This window comes from Cetorhinus maximus, chromosome 9, assembly GCF_964194155.1.
Source record: "Cetorhinus maximus chromosome 9, sCetMax3.hap1.1, whole genome shotgun sequence".
NCBI lineage: Eukaryota > Metazoa > Chordata > Chondrichthyes > Lamniformes > Cetorhinidae > Cetorhinus > Cetorhinus maximus.
The window spans coordinates 10,497,107-10,521,948 of record NC_135887.1 but is presented as its reverse complement, the minus strand read 5'-3'; the positions used below and the strand labels follow the sequence as shown (position 1 = coordinate 10,521,948).

The 24,842-nt window shown below is 44.8% G+C and overlaps 1 protein-coding gene across 1 annotated transcript in view; it reads left to right on the top strand.

Annotated features, from left to right (window-relative positions):
- The window catches only part of LOC144684356 (TNF receptor-associated factor 4-like), a 98,347-nt gene extending 74,271 nt beyond the window's left edge, over positions 1 to 24,076 (top strand). Inside the window, exons 3-7 of the mRNA XM_078548028.1 lie at positions 13,207 to 13,311; positions 14,062 to 14,223; positions 15,980 to 16,141; positions 17,637 to 17,792; positions 21,926 to 24,076. Of these exons, the coding sequence (XP_078404154.1) occupies positions 13,207 to 13,311; positions 14,062 to 14,223; positions 15,980 to 16,141; positions 17,637 to 17,792; positions 21,926 to 22,558 (1,218 nt within the window). The 3' untranslated portion in view covers positions 22,559 to 24,076. The remainder of the gene's footprint in view (positions 1 to 13,206; positions 13,312 to 14,061; positions 14,224 to 15,979; positions 16,142 to 17,636; positions 17,793 to 21,925) is intronic.
- Positions 24,077 to 24,842: the final 766 nt, after the last annotated feature.

Genomic DNA, 24,842 nt, shown 5'->3' with positions numbered 1-24,842 from the left:
TGGCCGTATTATGAAACCACCTTCGGCCTAGAACCTGGAGCTTCTGGCCCAGGGATTGGTGCCACAGGGCCACCTCTTCAGTAGTGTATATAGGGAGGAACTGTTTCCACTGGTGGGTGGTCAGTAACCAAAGGACACAGAATTAAGACAATTGACAGAAGAGCCAAAGGCGGATGAGAATTTTTTTTCAATGCTGAGAGCTATGATCTGGAATGCATTGCCTGAAAGTGGTTCAATTCATAGTCCATCACAGCAGCTGTAGTAATCCTCTGTTCTCCATCGCTGAAGCTATCAACCCGTATAGTTTCTTGGTCCAGAGTATGGGGCCCTGCTAGAGTGTGTGCAGATGTAGCAAGGACAGGGATGCATCCAGCTGTGCTGCCCCAAATAAGTCAATGTTCTGCTGAGAATTGATTTCGAGCCTGGTGCTTGATATAATGAGTGGGTTTTGCGTATGGTTCCTGAGGCGGAAACAGACTAGAGCATGAGCTGTTGCCTTCGGAAGAGGTGGAGATGGGAGGGACAAGGAACTGCATTTACGCGCTTGACTCACTGAGCCCTTTGGTACACACAATTATCTTTGAAAGCCCCCAGTGTGTCACTTTTCCTCCTCCCGCTAGTGTATGTGCTCTGTCATGATGCGGGATGAATAGGATGGTTTTATTTTGCTTTGTGTTTTTTTTTACATCAAACGCAACCTTTTCCCACACTTCCTTTCTGGCCCGGGATGCATTTGTTCTTCCGTCACTGGGGACAATAAGGTTTCTGTTGGGGTTCCAATATCTTTCAACAGGAAAAGCCACAGTCTTGTTTCAGTAAATGCTTTCGTGTTGCTTGGTTAAAGAAACTGCTGCAGCAGCAAATCACCGCTGAGCCACAAATTGCAAGGAAATGAGGTAAAGGCCAACAATCTGAGCATGAATGATGGGTCTGTCTTTTCCACATCAGATCTCTTGTGAAAAAGCTGCTTTTGGTACTTGTTTCCATCTTCCTTTGGCACAAAATCTGACTCGTGGGAAAAGGAAATCTATCTGCTTATTCCCCCGATAGATACGATGAGAAACTTCTGAATTTTTCTCTTTGTTATAGCTATGGCAGGGATGAGCAGCTCCATGATGTCAGGGTGCAAGTTAATTGGAAGCCACGCTGGGCCTAAATGATTGTTACGAAAGGCTTCCAGATATTAAAGATCGTTCATCTACTTTTGCCTTTCCCAAGCAGGCCTCTCCTAGTCTGCCGAGTATGGAATGTGTCACTGCTGTCCACAGCTAAACGCTGCCTCATACTCTTTCATCTTCCCCTGCACCCCAACCCAGCTGCTCCAATTCCATCGCTTTTTGTTTTAAATGCACCTTTCATAACGTCGGGATATCCCAAAGAATATCACAACAAATGAAATTTCTTTTGTAGCATAGTCATTTTTGCAAAGTAGGCATAGCTGGGGCCTGCGAACAACTAGGTACCCAGGAGTAGGCCATTAAGTCATGTTCTACCATTCAGTGACCTGCAACCTTACTTCATATATCAACCACCGCTCCGTATCTCTTTTATTATGTGTGATATCAGTGTTAGGTTTAAAGTTAACAATTGACCTGGCATCGCTTTGCAGTTTGTGGAAGAGAGTTCCAAACTTCTACCACTCTTTCAGTGAAGAAGTGTTTCCTGGGCAGAATTTTATGGCCTAGTCAGGCGGGGATAGGGCTGTAAAATGCAGTGAGCCATTCAGCGGGATCGTAAAATCCCTCCAGCGTAAAATTCCACACCTAATCTCGCTCCAGAAAAGTCTGACTCTAACTTTTTGGCTATATCCCCTAGCTCTAGACTTCCCAACGAGCAGAAATGCTTTCTCCCAATCTTTCCTATCAGCTCCCCTTTATCTTAAAAACTGATCAAATAATCTAAATTGCAGAGAATGCAACGACAGCTTGTTTAATCTCTCTTCGTAACTAAACCCTTGGAGCTCAGGTATGGGATAAGCGAACGGGTGATATTTCTCAACCTTTTCTGCTCACTTGGGAGGATGGGCAGACCCTTGGTTTAAAATCTCCGTCTGAAGGACAGCCCTCAGATCATGCACTGCCTCCTCAGAATCGTGCACTTAGTTTGGTTTTAATAGTTGATTGAGCGGTGAGAGAACCCAAAATATTGACATAGAGGCACCCGTCTTGGTCCAGCAGCTGGGGTTCATAGCTTACCCTAAAAGACGCCACTCTCAGCAATGCAGCACTCCCTCAATAAGTCACTCAAGCCAATATAGATTTATGTCCCAAAAACCTGTCTGAACCTTAAACTCACAGCCTTCTGACTTGACTCGAGGGCAAGAGTGTTGAGCTGAGTTCACACATTTCTTAGACAACCTGAGGAATACCAGCAACTCCTCTCCTGGAGGTATATAGGAATGGGAGTAGGCCATTCAGCCCCCCCCCAAGCCTGTTCTACTATCCATTGAGATCATGGCTAATTTGTACCTTAACACTAGTTAATTGTCCTTTGATCCAAACCTAATCCTAATGAAAATCTGTCAAGATCTATGTTTCCACGGCCTTTTTGAGGGCAAGAATTCCAGGTTTCTGCTTTAAATTTCTCTGAAAAGCCAGAGGAGAACACTGCTTTTCAGTGGAGACTGGGATCTGTGCTTGCTGCACCAGCATTTCAGCGTTGTCACTGATCCTTCCATTACCAGCTCAACACCACCCTGCTGCCACCTCACCACAACCCTCACAACCTCCCTCTGGGCTGCTTTTGTGAAGTGTCTATTTTACACTCTTCCTCTTCACCAGTGAAATGTTGATTACACCGCACCCCCACCCCACCCCAACCATTCAAATCACTGGACTCTATCAGAAAGGTACATTGTGAGTCAGTTGATATTTGGACAACATAATAGCTTTCATTAGTGGCCAAGTTAGGAAACACACACAACTCTGGAACCGACCACAAACAGTATAAATAAAACATCACAGCACACTTTAGAATTGAGCACAAGTAGCATAAATAAACCCTTTTCCGCTGCCAACAGTTCCTTTTCAATTTTCTAATTTCATTCTGACGGAGATCCTCTTTGAGTGCCCAATCCTCTACTTGTCTCTTAATAACAGGCAGCTTTATTCAAATAAGCGTCAAGGCTCTGAATCTTGTTTGCATCCCAGCTTTTCCACAGTCACTGTTTTGCCTTAGAAGTGAGTGACGTGGGTTTTTGATGCTGCCCTTGGGTATGGTTCACGCTGAAAGTGAATTGTACAATCGAGAGAAGAGGGGATCAGTTCCCGTCCTTTTTCACATCAAGCAGATTAGTACAGTTCTGTCTCTGCCTGGCAACTCGAGTTCTGCAAACTCTTTGTGTTGGTGATGGGCCTCCTGAGGTTGAACTGATGCCAGGTGATGGGGGGGGTGGGGGAAATGAGGCATAAGAAATTTTTTTTAAAATTTAAGTGTTGGTGCAATGGCATGTTTCCATCTAATTAAAGGGGGCCTTCCTTTGTAATTCCCTTTCACGTGCCTTCCCCCTTGCCTAAGCGATCATTCATTCTTTCATTCAAAGTTGGGAGGGGTCACATTGTACTACCTGAATCGTGGTAAAGGCTATTTGTTTTTTTAAAGCAAGTACAGTTGTGAAGGGCTGAGGCAGACCATCTTATCTCTTCTGTCCCACAAAATAACAAAAGCTGGGGGGTGGGGGTGGTTTGTGTTGGGTGCAGTGGAAACTATCTACCTTATTGTCTGGGCTGGCATACAGAATAGAATAGGCTGAACTCTGGTGCAGTGCATCACCCAAGCCTGCATAAGTTAATAAAGTTTACCTTACATCTTGAACTGCTGGATTATAGGGTGGAGAGGAGGCCATCGTGCATCATAAGCGCCCGCGTACATTTGTTGTGCCAAGTTGCTTGTTTCTGTGCTATATATTCCATACGACTTTAAGAGCCCCCAGGCTTTTGGGTTTAGTTGGAAGACGTGGCTGTCGTATCGTGGTGCTGCAAATATTCTCCACTGGCCTCCTCGCTCAGTGTATGATGTGATCCCACGCCTCCAGATAGTCAGCACCATAATAAATGTTTATATTCTTGCCTTCCACACCAATGAACACAAAACTGTAGTCAAATGTATTCCACTCTGTAGCGCTGTGTGGCTGCAGTCCAGAAAGTGGATGAATGCAGCTCTTAGAGAGCTGGTACCACCTGCCTTGTGAAGCCCATGATAGGTCGGCGTACTTCGAGGTAGGGAGTGAGACCCCACATGAACTGCGGCCAAACTCTAAGCACATTCATTGGTGAGAAGCTGCCAATGATGGTCTTTTTTTTTAAAAAAAAAGCTGTAGCTTTTAATTTCTGTCTGGCTGTTGTTTTAGTTTAATCTCCAGTTAGCTCGTGCCAAGTATATTTTTAGTACGATTACTTAAGATGCCTAGGGTTCAGACTGTGTGATGAAGATGTCAGCCTTCAGGTAACATGATGAGAAAGGAACTCCCAATTGCTCACCAGCTTTGCGCTGTTGTAAGTGCACCGTGCAGCCCTGTGGTTTACAGCTGCCTTTATATATACACTGCTGCCAGAGAAACAGCCAAAGTTGGGTAAAACTCGGTGAGATGACGGGAGTATTTTATCTTGTGAACCTTTTAAAGCTATTGGCATTGATTCTGTGTATATAAATGGCCTGTATTACGTGGTGGTGAACTAGCTACCCTGCAACTTGTGCTTCTCATCTTGCCTATGAAGAGTGAGGTATTGTTGTGAGGTTGCGGTGTAATTGAAGCAAGCTTGCACACTGCATCACTAGAACCTGGCGTTCGGAGTGATGGGTTCACCCTGGGTATGTAGTGTAATTGGATTTCATTGCAGTTACCATTCAGTTGGGCTTCAATTTGGCGAGTGGTGAGTGCCAACTGTCTTGGTAAAGATGGAACAATTACTTTATTCATAACGCTGGGAACCCAGGAATGAATGGGACTGAAGTGAATGCCGTGTTCTATCCAGCCAGCCCCACAAGAATATTTTTCTTCATTCATTTTCTGGATGTGGGCAATCCCTGTTGGCCCTTGAGAACATGGTGGTGAACCACCTTCTTGAATACATCTGAATAGCTCACTGAGGCAGTTAGTCAGCCGCATTGCTGTTGGACTGGAGTCACGCGGGCCAGACAGGGTCAGGATGGTGAATTTCCTTCCCTGAAGGGCAGGCGGCTTTTTAATGACAATCGAGTAGTTTCATCCAATTGAATTTAAATGCACTTTTGAGTTGCACTTAATGTTGAAGCTGCTTCATTGACTAGCCAGGTGTATCTGAATGAGGTGAGAAGCCTCCTCTTTGGTGACTGAAACCTTCCTTTGGCGCAGTCTCCCAGTCTTAATGTCTGTCGAGATTTATTCCCCTCATATCTCAATCATGTACAGAACTGGTAATTTGGACCAACTGTTCTGGTCTTGTTACATTAACCTGAGGGGCCATGCACTGACTTTACAAATTTACATTCTACGCTGTAACAGGACAAAGTTTTAATTTGCACCAGGTTCAAATCCACTTTGCATTGATTCAATTGGAAGTCCCATTCGTTACGAGGAGCAACCCTCAGTGATTAAGCAGCGGGAACTGAATTTCAATGATTTTTGGAAGTGTTTGTACTGCAAAGGTGCAGCACGAGTTTGGGATTGAGTTATGAGATCCAAGCACACATCATGATTTTACTTGCTGATCTTTTCTCTCCCTCACCCGAGCTGATGAATCATTTATCAAGGCAGCTTTTGTTGTTCGAAGTAGAGCAGGGCATTAAGACGGGTCGTTTAGTCTTATGAATATCACACTGTGCTACAGAATTGGATTGGTTTTTAAATATGAGATTTCTGATGTATTAAATAAACAAGGGCAATGGTACATGTTCCAGGGCTGGCCTGAAATGTTTCCTAGTTTCTTGATCGTAGCTTCAGCCTGTGCTCTTTGTAACACTCGACATTATTTATGTATATTTTAAGAGCAATAAATCTGTGGTCTCCAGGCTGGCCTATGCATTTTCGTCAACTGTTTAGTGGCTATTACAGTACTGTAATGCCCAACAAATGTCCATCACATTTCTGACAGCTTTGCCCTCATTTTAATTCTCTGCGTCTCTCCTTGTGTCACTGGAAGTAAAGTGGACTTGTGCTGCAGTGCCATCTATCTGGTAATATGTGCCAGCAAACTTGTTGCCTCACTCAGTTGAAGGTTTTACCTGCCGAGGTCATGGAGTAGTGGGTGAAGGCGTGACCTGGTGTGGTGTGGTACTGCACCATTTAGACCAGAAGGCCGCAGGTTGGATTCCTGGTCTGTGCCGAGTTAGGGTACCCCACCCTGAACCCCAATTTGTGACCGGACAGATAGCCTCAGTGCACCTGAGTGAAGCTATCGCCCCACCTGGCCTTTGTCCAGTGATTCCTGCCGGAAAAGAGGGTATAGGTGGACTTCTAGGTGAACACAGGATTTGGCTCAGTAGTTGATAGCCTTTGGGCAGGAATGCTCTTCTAACACTGGCTATCTAGGCTCCCATATGAAGTTTGGTGCTGGGGCATGCACCAGTGGGTGAGTACCCGAAACAAAGGGCAACATCTTAAGGAAGGTTGTGGTGGAAGAGAGATGCATCGTTTGCATTCTGAAAGGTCTGTGTGTTGGGCTGAATATCTGTAAGCAGCCATAAACATTGTATGTAACAGCAATGTAACTTCTAAGATTTTTGGCAAGTCATTGAGAATTCGTATCTGTAATTGACAGTTCTACCAGCCAGGGAAGACTTATAATTGACCTCACTGCATGCGCACACACCCACCAATAATCTGAGGCAGCATTTAACTGGTCAGATGATGAATCTGGTGAAGAAAAGAGTTGACACGAAGGACCTTAAGGGAAAAAAGAAACTTAATATTGCAGTTACCACACCTCTTGTAAATGAGGGTCATTCACTGTCCGCTCATTAGTCGGAGTTGTTGATTGTTTGTGGGCTGCTTTTCGAAATACACTAACCTGTTGCACTGTGGAGTGACAGTGCACAGCTCGAATCCTGAGCCCTCCCCACCATTACCCTGAGCTTTGGACTTGTAGTGAAGGGTAGCCAAGCGGCTCTCCCACTAGTCCTCTGCACAGAGTTGCCAGCTCTCCAGAATTGGCCTGGAGTCTCCAGCAATTGAAGATTAATCTCCAGGATGCTACAATAAGCAATGTAGGAGAAAAATCAATGGAGTATTAAAAATGATTCCCCCCCTCCCCCCTAGTGGAGGGACTCTTTGCTTTCTACTTGGTGTAGGTTGACAATGAAGATGGACACGTTGAGCTACCAATGGCAGGGAGTGTGAGGCTGGACAAAGAAGGCAAGAGATCATACGATGAAACCTCTAGGAATGTGTCCAGCCAGAATTGGCAGCCCTACTACTGCATGAGGAGAGAACCCCTTCTCCAAACAAGATTCTTGCTGGCTGTCATTGGGGAGCAAAGACAAGGAGAGAAATATTTCAAGTGGAAACACTGCTCTGGGATAAGAAAGCCTAGGTACATGCTGATAAAAGGAAAGTTCATGCAAAGGATGACTACCACCTGCTATTGATTGCCTAAGTAGTGTCGAGAAGACAAATCCCAAATTATTCAAGTTGAAGTTGAATATTGTGAGGCTGTATGGCCCCTCATTTTTACATGCGAGCATACGAATTAGGAGCAGGAGTAGGCCATTCGGCCCCTCGAGCCTGCTCCGCCAGTCAATAAGGTCATGGCTGATCTGGTTGTAACCTCAACCCCACATTCCCACCTACTCCCTGATGACCTTTCACCCCGTGCTTCTCAAAAACCTACCTGTCTCTCTGCCTTAAAAATAGTCAAAGACTCCACTTCCACCGCCTTTTGAGGAAGAGAGTTCCAAAGACTCATGACCCTCGGGGAAAAAAAATGTTTCCAACTCTGAATTAAATGAGTGACCCTTTATTTATTTATTTTTAACCAGTGACCCCTAGTTCTAGATTCCCCCCACAAGAGGAAACATCCTCTCCGCATCCCCCGATTTCTTGTGGTTATTTTTAGAATTGCATATTTAGAGTCACAGTTAAGTTGGTATTGGGTTAGTCTTGACAGACTTTTGAAGGTCTAAACTGAGCCACTTAAAGTTTTACAGGAATGGAGGAGGCCATTTGGCCCATTGTGCCATTATCAGCTCTCGAGAGCTGCCCACTTAGTCCCATTCGCCTTGTCCCTTTGCTCACACTCTTCCTACCTTCCTTCAAGCATTTGCCCTTTCTTAAAAGTTAGTGGAGCCTGAATGCATCACCATATCTGGTAAGACGTCCAACGTCCCAACAATCCTCTTTGTTCAAAGTGTATTTTTGTAACCTTTGTTATTTTTATGATCTTAGCATATGTGCTCCATCTGTTCCATTTGCCCTGAAGCGGAATCCACAAATCCTATCCTGGTATCATGCAATAGTCTTATGTTTAAACAATAAATTTAAGCCAGTCTGTATTTACCATTTAACTGTGCAATTCATCAGAAGTATCCAGAAAAGACCAATAAACCTCCTATTTATGATGGATGTAAATCCCATCTAAATGTGTCTTTTGAACTCTCTTTTCTCAGTGCCTTTTTGCTTGCAAACGATTCCACAGCCCTTGCACCTTTTTTATTTGTGTTTAAAGCTGTTCCCCTTCCTTCCCTTCATGCTCCCAGCAGCCTTACTATTAACCTGATTTGCACTGGCATTTAATACCTATCCTGCTTGGAGATTGAGCTCCAAAATAGCAGTTTGGATACCGTATAATAAACCATAATTCAATATAATAGCAAATTATGTTGCAGTTTGTTCAAGATTTGTCAAATCATCACAGCTGTTCATGGATGACATCCAAAAAATGCAGCAAGGGCACCTCACCCCATCGTTGGGACGTGAGACGCCTTAAGCTCATCGAAAGCCACTGTTTCAGACGCGTGATCCTGGGCCTGCAAAACAGATTTCACCGTGTAGGCACTGGGTTCCCTGCATGATTATTGTGGCAAGGCTTGTCACAGGAAAGCCAGAAGCTCCTCTCCACGCCAGTGGGTTGTCAGCTGCAGAGAATACACAGCAAGGGTTCTTGGTGGGATGTGACTCCAGGCTAAAAGGCAAGCCCAACTTTCATGTAACAGATGGCTTGCACGTGTGCTACACATGGCAGAGGACTGAAAAACACTGGCATTGCAACACAACGCAGCAGTTTCATTTAATTTTTAAAAATTCATTCACAGGATGTGGGCTTCGCTGGCTGGGCCAGCATTTATTGCCCATCCCTAGTTGCCCTTGAGAAGGTGGTGGTGAGCTGCCTTCTTGAACCGCTGCAAGTCCATGTGGTGTAGGTACACCCACAGTGCTGTTAGGAAGGGAGTTCCAGGATTTTGACCCAGCGACAGTGAAGGAACGGCGATATATTTCCAAGTCAGGATGGTGAGTGACTTGGAGGGGAACTTCCAGGTGGTGGTGTTCGCATCTATCTGCTGCCCTTGTCCTTCTAGATGGTAGTGGTCGTGGGTTTCGAAGGAGCCTTGGTGAATTCCTGCAGTGCATCTTGTAGATGGTACACACTGATGCTACTGTGCGTTGGTGGTGGAGGGAGTGAATGTTTGTGGAAGTAGTGCCAATCAAGTGGGCTGCTTTGTCCTTGACGGTGTGAAGCTTCTTGAGTGTTGTTGGAGCTGCACTCATCCAGGCAAGTTGGGAGTATTCCATCACACCCCTGACTTGTGTCTTGGAGATGGTGGACAGGCTTTGGGAAGTCTGGAGGTGAGTTACTCGTTGCAGGATTCCTAGCTTCTGACCTGCTCTTATAGCCACAGTATTTATATGGCTAGTCCAGTTCAGTTTCTGGTCAATGGTAACCCCCAGGATGTTGTTAGTGAGGAATTCAGTGATGGTAATGCCATTGAATGTCAAGGGGCGATGGCTAGGTTCTCTCTTGTTGGAGATGGTCATTGTGTGGCACTTGTGTGGTACTTGTCAGCCCACGCCTGAATATTGTACAGATCTTGCTGCATTTGGACATGGACTGCTTCATCATCTGAGGAGTCGCGAATGGCGCTGAACATTTTCAATCATCAGCGAACATCCCTACTTCTGACCTTATGATGGAAGGAAGGTCATTGATGAAGCAGCCAAAGATGGTTGGGCTGAGGACACTACCCTGAGGAACTCCTGCAGTGATGTCCTGGAACTGAGGTGACTGACCTCCAACAATCACAACCATCTTCCTTTGTGCTAGGTATGACTCCAACCAGTGGAGAGTTTTCCTCCTGATTCCCATTGACTCCAGTTTTGCTAGGGCTCCTTGATGCCACACTTGGTCAAATGCTGCCTTGATGTCAAGGGCAGTAACTCTCAACTCACCTTGGGAGTTCAGCTCTTTTGTCCATGTTTGAGCCAAGGCTGTAATGAGGTCAGGAGCTGAGTGGCCCTGGTGGAACCCAAACTGGGTGTCAGTGAGCAGGTTGTTACTAAGCAATTGTCGCTTGATAGCACAGTTGATGACCTCTTCCATTACTTTACTTTACTGATGATGGAGAGTAGATTGATGGGGCGATAACTGGCCAGGTTGGATTTGTCCAGTTTTTTGTGTACTGGGCAATTTTCCACATAGCCAGGTAGATGCCAGTGTTGTAGCTGTACTGGAACAGCAAGGCTAGGGGCGCGGTAAGTTCTGGAGCACAAGCCTTCAGTGCTATTGCCGCAATATTGTCAGGGTCCATAGCCTTTGCTGTATCCAGTGCCTTCAGCCATTTCTTGATATCACGTGGAGTGAATCGAATTTGGTGAAGACTGGTGTCTGTGAAGCTGGGGACCTCCGGAGGAGGCCGAGATGGATCATCCACTCAGCACTTCTGTCTGAAGGATTGTAGCAAATGCTTCAGCCTTATCTTTTGCACTGATGTGCTGGGCTCCTCCATCATTGAGGATGGGGATATTTGTGCAGCCTCTTCTTCCAGTGAGTTGTTTAATTGTCCACCACTATTCACGACTGGATGTGGCAGGACTGCAGAGCTTAAATCTGATCTGTTGATTGTGGGATCACTTAGCCCTGTCTATCACTTGATGCTTATGCTGTTTGGCACGTAAGTAGTCCTGTGTTATAGCTTCACCTAATTTTTAGGTATGCCTGATGCTGCTCCAGGCATGCCCTCCTGCACTCTTCATTGAACCAGGGTTGATCAACTGGCTTGATGGTAATGGTAGAGTGGGGGATATGCCAGGCCATGAGGTTACAGATTGTGTTCGAGTACAATTCTGCTGCTGCTGATGGCCCACAGCACCTCATGGATGCCCACTCCAGTCAGTAGTAGTGCTACTGAGCCACTCCTGGTGATGGACATTGAAGTCCCCCACCCAGAGTACATTCTGCACACTTGCCACCCTCAGTGCTTCCTCCAAGTGGTGCTCAACATGGAGGAGTACTGATGCGTCAGCTGAGGGAGGGCAGTACATGGTAATCAGCAGGAGGTTTCCTTGCCCATATTTGACGTGACGCCATGAGACCTTATGTTGAGGTCTCTCAGGGCAACTCCCTCCTGACTGTATACCACTGTTCCGCTGCCTCTGCTGGGTCATGACAGGTGGGTCAGGACATACCCAGGGATGGTGATGGTGGTGTCTGGGACATTATCAGTAAGGTATGATTCAATGAGGATGACTATGTCAGGCTGTTGCTTGACTAGCCTGTGAGACAGCTCTCCCAATTTTGGCACAAGCCCCCAGATGTTAGTAACGAGGACGTTGCAGAGATTGGCGTTGTCATTTCCACCTAGGTCGATGCCAGGCGGTCCGGTTTCATTCCTTTTTTGTGACTTTGTAGCGGTTTAATACAACTGAGTGGTGTCTGGCTCAGCCATTTCAGAGTCAACCACATTGCTGTGGGCCTGGAGTCACATGTAGGCCAGATTTCCTTCCCTAAAGGCCATTAGGGAACCAGATGGGTTTTTGATTCATGGTCATCATTAGACTTCTAAATTCAACCAATTCCTTTTAATCAGTCACAGGAAGCTATTTTAATTCATTCAGGCTAAGCTTAATGTTCTTGCTTTGTAGATCTATCCTGATCCAGATTTTTATTGTATTCAAATTCCACCATCTGCTGTGGTGGGATTCGAACCCGGGCCCCCAGAGCATTACCCTGGGTGTCTGGATTACTAGCCCAGCAACGATACCACTACGCCAACGCCTCCATACCATGTGTGTCTGTCCATCTGTGTCATGTATGTGCATCTGTGTGGCCGTTTAGAAATGATTAGCCATTGGCTAGGCAGGCAGCAAGCAATGAGATGGCCGTGTTATTCATATTACTGCACCTCTGTATAAAATTTGTCTGCTGCTCAAATCTTTCACATCAAAACACTTCATTTTAAAATTAGGCCTGCAAAAAATATAAATAGATTAAATCAACAACCTGCATTTATATAGCACCATTAATGTAGTAAAACATTCTAAGGCACATCACAGGATAATTTTAATTTCTATATTTCATATTTTTAAAAAGATTTCCTGACCTGTAAAGAAGTAACTTGCATTTATATTTGGCAGCCAAATTGTGCACAGCAAGATCCCCCCCAAACAGCAAAAGAATTAAAACGGTTTGGTGTTGGCTAAGGGGTTAATTCTTTTCCAGAAGAAAGTAGTTTCATTAATTTCCAAATACCACCTTTGAATCTTTTAACTCTGTCAGAAAAGGCAGGTGTGAGGTTGGCTAACGTCTCCTCTGTAAGACGGGGATTTTGCCAATGCTGCATTGAAATGTCTTCACTATATTGTGCTCAAGTTAGTCCTGGAGTGGGGCTTGAAGTCACCACCTTTTTAAATTTGGAGGCAACTGTGCTACTAACTGATTTGAAGTGATGAGTGCTGATTTGGTTTTGTTCTAATCTTGCGAGCTGAAATGAGGAAATATTTCTAAGTGGATGTGTTATCTTTGCCTTCTGAAGATGAACAGAAAGACCCCAGAGTCAATCCCTGGCAAATGATGAGTTAGTTCATCTTGGTCTGGGAAGTGATGGATCTGTGTCCCTGGGCTAGGTTCTGCCACCAGAGGAATAAAAGAAGATTTAATATAGCCTTGCTCAATTACTGATTATTTTTCTCCCTGAAACTACTTCTGCTGGTTGAATTTATTATTGATAATCAATTCTTTTACTCAGTCTCAAGGAGCTATTTTATTCATTGAGGCTAAGCTTAATGTTCTTGCTTTGTAGATCTATCCTGATCCAGAGCTGGAAGCCCAGATCCTGGCCCTTCCCATCCGGTGCATTCACAGTGAGGAAGGCTGCAGGTGGACAGGACAGATTAAACAGCTGCAGGTAAATCTATTTTAAGCACCTTACTGTGGAAATGGACAGTGATGCTGCACTAGAGCCCGATCTGTAAGATAGGCTATTGAACTCTAATTGAAGAAACTTTCAGTGGATCGTGCATTATCAATGCTGGGTAGTTGAACACAAGTCCAATTTGGACAATCCGCTTCTAGGTAACAGAAGCGCAGGTTAGCTGCAGAGAAAAGCTCCTCGTCCTCTGCCTCAACAATGCAGCTTAACTCTTCAACTCGGCCTTGGCCTTGGCCTACCCCCACCCCCACCTCCCACACTCTGTCTTCTATACCAGACGGACCTTGAATTATCATTTGATTTGATATTGAACCAAGCCACGTACCATTAGGAGGTGGACTGAGACTGTCTAAGCCTATTTTGTTATGACACTTGCAGCTATTGGAGATCTTATCCTTATCAGTCTGTGCGCCTTTTATAATGAATGTTGGGGTTTTGTTTTGGTATTTCGGAAAGGTGTCCTTGCCAGAATCACCAACAACTGGGGAGATTTTTACTTCATTTTGAGGACCCATTAGCATCAGTTATTTTTCTCCCCTCCTCACCTCCCTCTGCAGGGTTACAGTGGCATTGATGCTGGGTGCCTTGTGGGCACGTCAGCCAAGAGGCCATTAGTCTTGAATGGCGCAGCTACTAACTGGGTAAACCCACAGGGGCCATTCGGGGATCCACGCTTTTGCTGGGTGACCGTTTCCAAGTTTTGTTTTCTGATTTTGCCTTTTACAGCTCCACCTTTCGACATGTCCGTTCAATGTGATACCGTGCCCAAACCGTTGTACAATCAAGCTGAGCAGAAGGGATCTGGCTGAACACCTACAGCACGATTGCCCGAAGCGCCGAGTCAAGTGTGAATACTGTGGCAGTGACTTCACTGGGGAAGGTTATGAGGTGAGGACTCTACAGCAGTGTGGTGTTGACCAGTGGAAAGTACTGACCAGCTACAGGTGTGGCGTCACTGGTTTAGCAACATGCACTGATTAAAGCAGAAGATAGCTTGTATACGTGGGTCATACCAATAAATCCACTTCACACATGCATATTCACTTAATGAACATCTACCACCATTCATTAACCAAGAAAGTAAAGCACTCTCAATGACCCAAAAAGCATTTGAGCATTCTTTTTTAAATTAACAAAAATACAAGAAGGTTAAATCTCAGTGTACACTGTGTGAATGACAATTGAGCTCATATGCCCAACATCTCTGCCTATTTATTTCTTCTTCAGAAATGCAATTGGCCACATCTGGATTCCAAATTAGCCACATGTGAATAGCAGCTAACCTTGTGGGGAGCGCTGACCTAGACTATACTGCGGCAGAAAGAATTTGTGTGCATTGAAATTCACTTTCTGTACATTATCGCTGTTGACTCAGATAGGATCGAGCTTGATGCTCCACTCAGATGAAAAGAGAGCACATAAATTCAGTTGAAAATGCTGGAATGATGAATCAACAATAGACCCTGTAGGGTAAACAATTGAAGACCAAATGTTTCAGCAATTCTCAAGGCACCCTCAAAAGCACAAGTGTTTTTCTCATGTTCATTGTTGTGTGTGTGTCTGTGTGTATTTTTTAAACAACATTGCATCTTCCCACTGTTTGATTTGTTATGAAGTATCTGTAGTTGAGCTGGACTGTCTTTGTTTGACTGAAAATTATATGTAACTGCTTCCCCTACTTGAATGCAGTACGACTTAAGCCTTTGTAAACACTTGATCTGAGTATGTCCCTTTGGCGCTGTGCATAATCCCGTGTTTTTAACCTGTGTTAAAGTTACACTCAGTTTCCAGACTTAAATTAGGGCGTGAGGGAGTAAGGAAGCTAAATGGAACAGCCTCCATTGATTTAGACCTTTCCCTCTTCAGCGCGTTTGTGAACAAAGTAAACCTGTTTTCTGCTTTCTGAATCAATTAAACCCTCGATTTAAATGATTCCTTTTTAAAAAGGAATTTTTCACTGCAGTAGTTCCATGTAGTCGGTACAAGCTGTCATTGGTGCTTCCACTGGTTGCAACCCTGCCATACATGGCAAAGCGGTAAAGTAAATGAGATAACATTCGTGTGCGGCCAGGCATGGTGTCAATCTCCTTGGGTCTCTGACCAGCAGAGATGGTTATTCAATTTTCAGACCTGACTTTTCAGACCAGAACTTCTCTGCCAAAGACTCGTGAGCAATAATTTTAAAACAACTCATCCCAATGTGTCTGTGCCTCATTGTTCAAATGCTGTAGAAGCGGCTCCACCAGTGGCGTGCTTTGTGGGTCTGTGCTATCTGGCTCTGCGCATCTCAGTTCACCTGCTAGATAGAAGGAGCTTACATCGTGTTAGTTCAGGCTGGATTCTAAAGGTGAACAAACGGCCAGTGTCTAACCCACTGGAGCATGGAGTCCTTTCTGATTTTATCTCTTGCATGTGCCTTCTCGTTCCCTTTTTTTTTAGTTTAATTGCTTGAAATGGAATATTGTTGATTCACAGTTCGTGCAGCTGGGGGTGGCTAGCAGTGTGTCAGGCTGGAGATCATGGCCCTCTCGCTCTCTCACTGCTTGTGAGCTAACCGTTTCTGACCACATCTGAAAGTGTTCGGTTCTCTGCTCTCTTCAAACAAGAAATGAAATTGCACTCACGTGGTTAATTTCTCCCACAGAATCACCAGGGAATTTGCCCTCAGGAGAGCGTGTACTGTGAAAACAAATGCGGGGCCAGGATGATGCGACGCCTGCTATCACAACATTGCCTTACAGACTGTCCAAAGCGCACACAGCCCTGTAAATTCTGTGGCAAGGAGTTTGTGTTCGACACGATACAGGTTGGTTCTCCTCGTTTCGCGAGACCCAAAAAAGGCGGTGCCCAGATTCTTGGGGTGAATGATGCTGATGTTTTAAAAACACCCAAATGATTTTCAGTTGTTTGATGTCTCTTTTTCTGATACGCGGAATCATTTAATGATTGCCAGCATGAACTAGATACGGCTCTTCAGAAAGGTTAGAGTCCAACATGGTGTTGAATGAAATGCGGATTCCAAGATGAATGTCATTGTAGAAACCAAAATGCACACTCTGGTAGAAGCTGGTGTTTTATAAACTCCTCAAACAATACTGATCAGTAGTAGGTATGCAGGTGCAGTAAGCAGTTAGGAAGGCAACTGGCGTGCTGGCCTTTATTGCAATGGTTTCGAATACAAGCCTTGCTACAATTGTACAGGGCTTTGGAAAACTGTGTGCAGCTCTGGTCTCCATATTTAAGGGAGGGATGTACTTGCATTGTAGGCAGCACAGTGAAGGTTCATTAGATTTGGTCTGTGAGGAGGGTTGGATGAGGGGGTTGTCCTATGGTGTGAGGTTGAGTAAATTGGGTCTACATTTGCTAGAGTTTAGAAGAATGAGGGAAGATCTCACTGAAACATACACGATTCTGAAGGGGATTGACAAGGTAGACACTTAGAGGTTGTTTCCCCTGGCTGGGAAATCTAGAACATGGGGACACAGTCTCGGGATAAGGGGGTGATCACTTAGGACTGAGATTAAGAGAAATTACTTCACTTAAAGGATGGTGAAGCTTTGGAATTCTCTACCCCAGAGGGCTGTGGGTTCTCCATCATGATCTATATTTAAGGTTGAGATAATTTTGGCCTTTGGGGAATTAAGGGATATGGAGAGCCAGAAGCCATGATCATATTGAATAGCAGAACAGGCACAATGTACTGTATGGTCTACTCCTAATTAGTAAGGTCCAGAATCAGTCCTTGGCCTATGTTCAGCTAGCTAATTGGAAGGCATCATTGGAGTTCCGGAGCTGAAGAGAAGGAGGGGGCATGTCAAGGGTTCCCCCTCCTGATTGCTATTGATAGGTTCTTCTTGAAAAATGTGTGTGGATGTCAGGTGAAGGCAGGCTGTGATGGCCTCCATGATCAAATAGGCTGTCAACACTTGTGACCTAGGACGTGAAACAGCTGCTTGGACAAGAACTGGGGAGCTTCCTAAAGAGGAAGAGAGAAAATTAGTGGCTGGAAGAGTAGAAATTTTTAGGGGGTCCTAATGACGCACATGGGCAGTGTGAGGAGGAGTGAATGGGTAGGGAGATGTAATATTGTCTCTACTGAGTCTCCAGTCACAGACAGAGCACCAGGGGACATAGTTGAAGTAGGACGCTTCCCTGCCAGGGGGTGAGTAGCTGAGGGATGACAACAGCTCACTTGCTCTGGCAATGTCAAATGAACTCTGAAGACCAATATCTGTATAGGGAGGCACAAGTAATTTATAACTGATTCAACTTAACCTTTGTCTCTGATCTGTTTTGAACAGAACCACCAATATCAGTGCCCACGCTACCCGGTAGTCTGCCCCAACCAGTGCGGAGTGTCAAACATCGCCAGGGAAGATCTCGCCAATCACCTGAGAGACAACTGCAACACTGCCATGGTACTTTGCCCCTTCAAAGATGCAGGCTGCAAACACCGGGTAAGAACTAAACTGAGCCCTTGGCTTCAGGCCCTCAAACGTTTTTGACGTCACCAAACATGGCAGAAGGTTTCCTCTCCATGAAGATTGTGGATATGATTTTGTTCCTGCCGCAGAAACTATCCTTCCCCTATCTGACACCGGAGACACTTTACCTTTTACTCCCGTGGATCTGAGCAGAAGCTATTTTTAGATCAGTGCAATTTTTACACAACCATTGCTATAATTGAACGGAGCACTACAATTTCTGTTTGAAGCCAGATACTTCCATCCCTCAATTATCCAAAATATGTCAGTCATCCAATTACTGCAAGATTATATATATTTTATATATATATATATATATATATATATTTATACATATATTTATTTATTTATACATATATTTATTTATATATATATAAATAATCCTTTTTGAGCTCATGAAGTTAAACACCATTAATGTTGTAGAGTTGAACCTTCTCAATTCCCTAACCCTGAGTTGTTCCTTCCCCAACAATTCCCCATCCATCCCACCCCCTCCCCGCCACAACCCCCCACCTCATGCAGCTATACTTTCTGTGGGTGCTTGACTTGATCTTAGATATAGCCAGTGGAATGTCTGGAATTGGTTTGTGTGGCCTGGGCAAGTACCAGGCACCGTTACTGCTGGGGAATCTGGCCTTCTCTTGCCCAGACCAGAGGGTACGGTGGCTGAGCAAGAGTTTTGGGGGATTGGAAGGTGCAGGGGGGGTTTATGGGGAGTGGTGGTGGCAGAGTGGGAGGGATGTGGGTGGGGTGGGGTGAGGAGGTGGAGGGAGGGGTGTGGAAGGGAGTTATGGGAAGGGGCGGTGAGGGAAGAGGAATGGCTGTGCCACGGCCAGGCTTGAGGCCTGTGTTAATAGCTTCCCTGGGGCCTATTGTCCAATGGTCAACTGGCTCCACCCACTCTGTAACACCCAGTAAAATTGAAAGAAATAGACTTCCCTGACAACGAGTCTCATTTTTCTGACTGTACTGACTCTGTACTGACTGGGTCCAATCCGGAAAAGCTGCGATGCCGGCTCTGGAGCCCAGTTGTGTTTTGGGTGCTCCCCGGGCTCAGTGGATTCTCACTAAAGTGATGCCCGAGTTCCATGCCGCTCCCGTGGCCTATTTGCATTCGATTTAAATGCCCTGCCTGTTGTGGATGGGGACCCTGCCTGGGTCACCCCAAGATTCAAGCACAAAAGGCTGAAGCGGAGGCTTGGTCCCCTATTTCACTCTTCCAGCCCCTCAGGCTAGGGTCGGGGAGTGGGGGGTGTTAGGCCGAGGAAAAATTCCATGTGCCTCCATGCCTGCGTCGAGCACCCTCCGGCTGGCATCATTACAGCTGTTCCCTTTGGGAAACCTTTCCTTTTCACACATGCATTATCCCAAGAGCCTTTGTGCTTTCAATATGTTCACAAGCTGAAATTCTCTTCGACTCTGGACTATGACACCGTCAAGGTTACACGGTCTGAAACTGTTAATTTACTTGGTGGAAATTTTATTCTTAAGTGCCGCTCAAGTGAACACGACCTGAGGCCAGTCATGTGTGTAATGGGGTTGTCAAAGTTCACAGCTGACTGCCCAAAAGGAAAAGCTTCTGAAAACATGTCTTGATGAGCTAAGGATAAGGTGGGGGAGGGGGTGGGGGTGGGGGATTGGGGCAGGGGGAAGGTTTGGAAGGCTGCGCAATTATATGTTATAAACTTATAAATAACCCTGCCTCCTGAGTAGGGAGCAACGACATCGGAAGTCAGGATTCGCAGATCACTGATCAATGTTCACATTAACAGAATGAAGGAAGACACGGATATTCTGTGTCAGTGGCACAATGTTAATGTTTTTTCTGTGTTTAGCAGTATTGAAAATGGAACACCCAGATTAATATTGATTTCTCAGTCCAAGTTGTGTCATGGTGTAGTGACCAAAAGATGAGCTGCATTAAAGATTTTGTTTATATATCAAATGATGGCAGGAGGTGATACCTACTTGCGTTAAGTGTTCTACGTCCCTAGATACCGAAGAGAGGTGATTAACTTAGAATTATTCACCATTTATAAATGAGGTTTAAGTCAGATTCCCTTATGCTTTGTTCAGCAAGTGTCCTACCCAGTGCTGAAAACCAAACCAAACACACTTGATCCCTGAGCCAAGGCAACAACTAGCACAGCACTGCTGAAGTTGAGTTATTGTGATCATCCAGGAACTCCTACTGTTATTGTCAAGCTGTCTGGTTTTAGCTGTCCTGGGGTGGGGTCTCTCTATGGGGAGTGCAACACTAGAAAAAATATGGACTCTACATGTCTAGAATCTTAATGATGCGTTATGAAAACTCTTCCACACGGTGATATGTTATGTTCTGACACCTGTAGAAACCTAAGGAATAGGAGTAGGAGGAGGCCATTCAGCCCCTCCATCCTACTCTGCCATTCAATGAGATTGTGGCCTCAACTCCAATTTCCTGCCTGCACCCCCCCTCCCTGCCCCTTAACTCTTAATCATTCACAGGATGTGAATGTCACTGGCTAGGCCAACATTTATTGCCCATTCCTAATTGCCCTTGAGGAGATGGTGGGTGAGCTGCATTCTTGAACTGCTGCAGTCCAGATGGTGTAGGTATACCCACAGTGCTGTTAGGGAGGGCCTTCCAGGATTTTGTCCCAGTAATCGTGAAGGAATGGCGATTATATTTCCAAGTCAGGATGGCGAGCGGCTTGGAGGGGAACTTCCAGGTGATAGTGTTCCCATATATTTGCTGCCCTTGTCTTTCTAGGTGGTAGCAGTCATGGGTTTGGAAGTTGCTGTCTAAGAAGGCTTGGTGAGCCCCCACAGTGCATCTTGTAGATGGTACACACTGCTGCTACTGTGTGTCAGTGGCGGAGGGAGTGAATGTTTGGATGTGGTGCCAATCAAGTGGGCTGCTTTGTCCTGGATGGTGTCGAGCTTGAATGTTATTGGAGCTGCACTCATCCAGGCAAGTGGGGAGTATTCCATCGCACTCCTGACTTGTGCCTTGTAGATGGTGAACAGGCTTTGGGGACACAGGAGATGAATTACTCAGCGCAGGATTCCTAGCCTCTGACCTGCTTTTGTAGCCACAGGATTTATATGGCTAGTCCAGTTCAGATTCTGGTCAATGGAAACCCCCCCACACCAGGATATTGATAGTGGGTGATTCAGTGATGGTAATGTCATTGAATGTCAAGGGGCGATGGTTAGATTCTCTCTTGTTGGAGATAATCATTGCCTGACACTTGTGTGGCATGACCTACTTGCCATTTGTCAGCCCAAGCCTGAATATTGTCCAGGTCTTGCTGCATTTGGATATGGACTGCTTCTACTGTGACTCCTTTGTAGATTAAAAATCTGTTTAGTTAAGCCCTGAATATATTCAATGATCCAGCTTTAACTGCTCTCTGGGAAAGAGAATTCCAAAGACTACCACCTCCTCTCTCTCCCCACCCCCCCATCCTCCCAAGAGAATAAATTCCTCCTCTTCTCCATCTTAAATGGGTAACCCCCTATTTTTAAACTGTGCTCCCTAATTCTAGACTCCACCGTGAAGGGAAACATCCTCCCAGCATCTACCCTGCCAAGCCCCCTTGGAATCTTATGTTTTAATTGGGTCACCTCTGTTCTGAATTCTGATGAGTATAAACCCAAACTGCTCAACCTTTCCTTATATAAGACAACCTCTTCATCTCAGGAATCAACCTCGTGAACCTTCTGGTTCCAAATGCAGATTGTAGATATCCTGCTGTCCCTCACTCCCACCAAACAAAATTGCTGGAAAATACTTTTGGTCAAAATTGGGCTCTTATCTTACAACACCCCCACCCCCCCACCATCCCCATGGTCAGACATCCTGATGAGACTCACCATCTAAGTGGTCACCTTGTTTAAACTAGCAGAAGAACCATATCCTAGCAACAGGCAACCTCTGGAAATGAGGGGAGGAAATCAGGGGGGATCAATGGTTGACTTGTGCAGTTTGATGCTGCCTTTTGATTTTTTATCATTTTGCATATGAAAGAAATTCTGTCTTCTGTAACTTCAAACTGGAATGTGAACTGCAAGAAAACAAGCCAAGGATCTAGCTAATTGATCTTTTGTGTCTTCCAATGTAGTGCCACAAGATTGCAATGAGCAGACACATTGATGAAAACATGAAGGTGCATCTGAACATAATGTGCAGCCTCGTGAATCGTCAGCGCCAGGATATCTTGGAGCTACGGCGGGAAGTGGAGGAGCTCTCGGTCGGCAGTGATGGTGTCCTAATCTGGAAAATAACCGACTACTCGCGGAAGATGCAGGAAGCCAAACTGCGCAACAACTATGAGTTTTTCAGCCCCCCGTTTTACACCCACCGATATGGCTACAAGCTGCAAGTGTCTGCGTTCCTCAATGGAAATGGGAGCGGGGAGGGGACCCACTTGTCCGTCTACATCCGTGTCCTGCCGGGCGAATACGACAACCTGCTGGAGTGGCCTTTCTCTTACAAGGTGACCTTCTCCATTATGGACCAGAGTGACCCGTCGCTCTCAAAGCCACAGCACATCACAGAAACCTTCACCCCTGACCCCAACTGGAAGAACTTCCAGAAGCCTCTAAACTCCAGGAACTCCATGGATGAAAGCACACTTGGCTTTGGGTATCCCAAATTCATTTCTCATGAGGAGATCAAGAAGAGGAACTACGTCAGGGACAATTCCATCTTCCTCAGAGCTTCTGTGGAGATCCCTCAAAAAATTATAGCATGAACATAGACTGGAGGGAAGTAGGCCAGTTGCTCCTGCTTTATCATCGAAAGCTTTTTTTTTATACACATGCGTATATATTGTGATACAAACAAGTTGCTCGAGAACCAAAATTTCTGAGGTACTTTTGAGATTTCTCCACTGTGCATTATGAACATTGCCTACTGTGCATGCGTGAATTGGCATGATATTTAGATACTGGGTCTGCCCACTTCAGGGAGACGAAGAATACCTCTACAATGTTGTTTTTTTAACTGTTGACTTGCCATAGTTTCAGTATCTATGGTCACAGAGCCATCTGATTCTCTCACTTGGGGACTTTTGCAGGCTATGTGGTTGCAAGACATCATTCAGCCTGATGACTATTCCCATGTTATAGGATTGGTTTGAAAACTTGAGAGAAGAGATGGGAGGGGTGAGTTTGTTCAAGTCTGAAGATGTATTTGGGTTTAGAAGACAACATTTTCACTCAGACAGCTTATGACTTTGTCTGAGGACACGTTTCAATAAGGTGCAGATTCAAAGAGTTTGGGCACTGTCAAAGTGTCCATTTGAGGGGACTGGGTTACAGCCTCTTTCTTAATAAGTAATGGTCAAGCAGACAGAGGGGTTAACTCCAGGCTGATTCTGGCGCTGCCAAAAGAGTTTGCCTATGTACTGTATTTTAAGCTGGTCAAAGTTGGCTTCTCAGGTGATCAAACATAAAACCCAGTCTTCAGTATTAGTTGCATTAAACTGATTTTGGAGGGAAAGTGCTGGTAGCCAGTTTTCAGTCAGCCTTTTAAAAAAAAAACAAAGTGGGAGAGAAACATTTTGGGGGAGAGGGTTATTTTATTACAAGAAGAATGACATTTTATACACACAAAATGTTATGTCACTATTTTGGCCATGGCTGATTGCTGAGAAACACCCTTTTAAAATGCTTTTAATAAACTAAGGCATGTGCAATAAGTAAATGCCAAGATTCAAAGATGTGAATAGTCAAAAGTTGCTAATATATGACGGTAATACTAGAAGGTTTTTTTCCCCCTTTTTTTCTCTCTTCCTCTTTCTTTCTCTCTCCCTGCGTGCTCTCTCACAGAAGTTGGAATCTTTTGCTACGTTTGAACTTACCGGGTGCAAACTGTTTCTATGTCTATGTCCATGTTCAACGATTTTGAAAACGGAAAAATTTTCTAAAGCTGTATATTTTAAATAAAACTACATCTAGGACTTTAACTGTTTTGTAGTAGACTAGGGATGCAAGTGTTTTTTTTTTGTAATGACTATCAATGAAAAGCTGGAAAAATCTCAATGGCATGTTAGTGTAATTCCATTTTATGGTCAGTTAAATCCATTTGGAATTTTTGGAAAAAGTAGTCTTCTGCTTTACTTGATTCCTCGTGTATAATTTCAGTTCTAAAGCTATTTATTTTTTAGCTGTGTTGTTTGATCATTGAGATAGATGTGTTTGAAAGCCAGAACAAGAGATGATTGTCTGTACATCGTCTTTTTTTGAAATAAAATGTGTATTCATACAAAGCTTTGCTTTAGCTTTTGTATTTTGTCGGATAAATCAGTTGTGTTCCTGCATAATTTTTACGAAAAATGAAATGGGTATCGGGGCTTAAAAAAAAGGCAGACTTGCATTTATGTCATGCCTTTCAACCTCAGAATGTTCCAAAATACTTAACGGTCAATGAAGTACTTTTTGAAGTGTAGTCATTGTTGTAATGTAACAGCCAATTTGAGCAACGAAAGACCCTATCAACCATGTGATAATCAGATAATCTATTTTAGTGGCGTTGTTCGAGGGATTAAATATCGACCAGAATACTGGAGAGAAAAGCCCTGCTCTTTTTCAAATAGTGCCCATTTTCTTACATCCACCTAAGAGGGTAGATGTGGCCTCTGTTTAATGTCTCATCCCAAAGACACTGTATCCGATGTTGCAACACTCCCTCAATATTGCCCTAGGTGTCAGCCCCAGGATGTGTGCTCAGGCCTCTGGAGTGGAACTTGAAACCAGGACCTTGAAGCCCACCAATACGCGAATTCACGTGGCCAACCTTCAGGGATCTGCCTAGATCATTGGCTTGAGCAACTGTGAGGCGGCATCACCAGGCCTATATTCACGTGATGTGCACTTTGCTGCCTTGAGATTCCTGCTGCAATCTGGTGCATTGACCCTGGCTGTTGCTTTATGTCCCTATTTTATCTTTCCATATAGCAGTAGAGGAGTGATATGCTGCCAGTTCTACTGCATTTCAGATTTTCCATTGCCAGTTTAGAATTCATGATGTTTTGA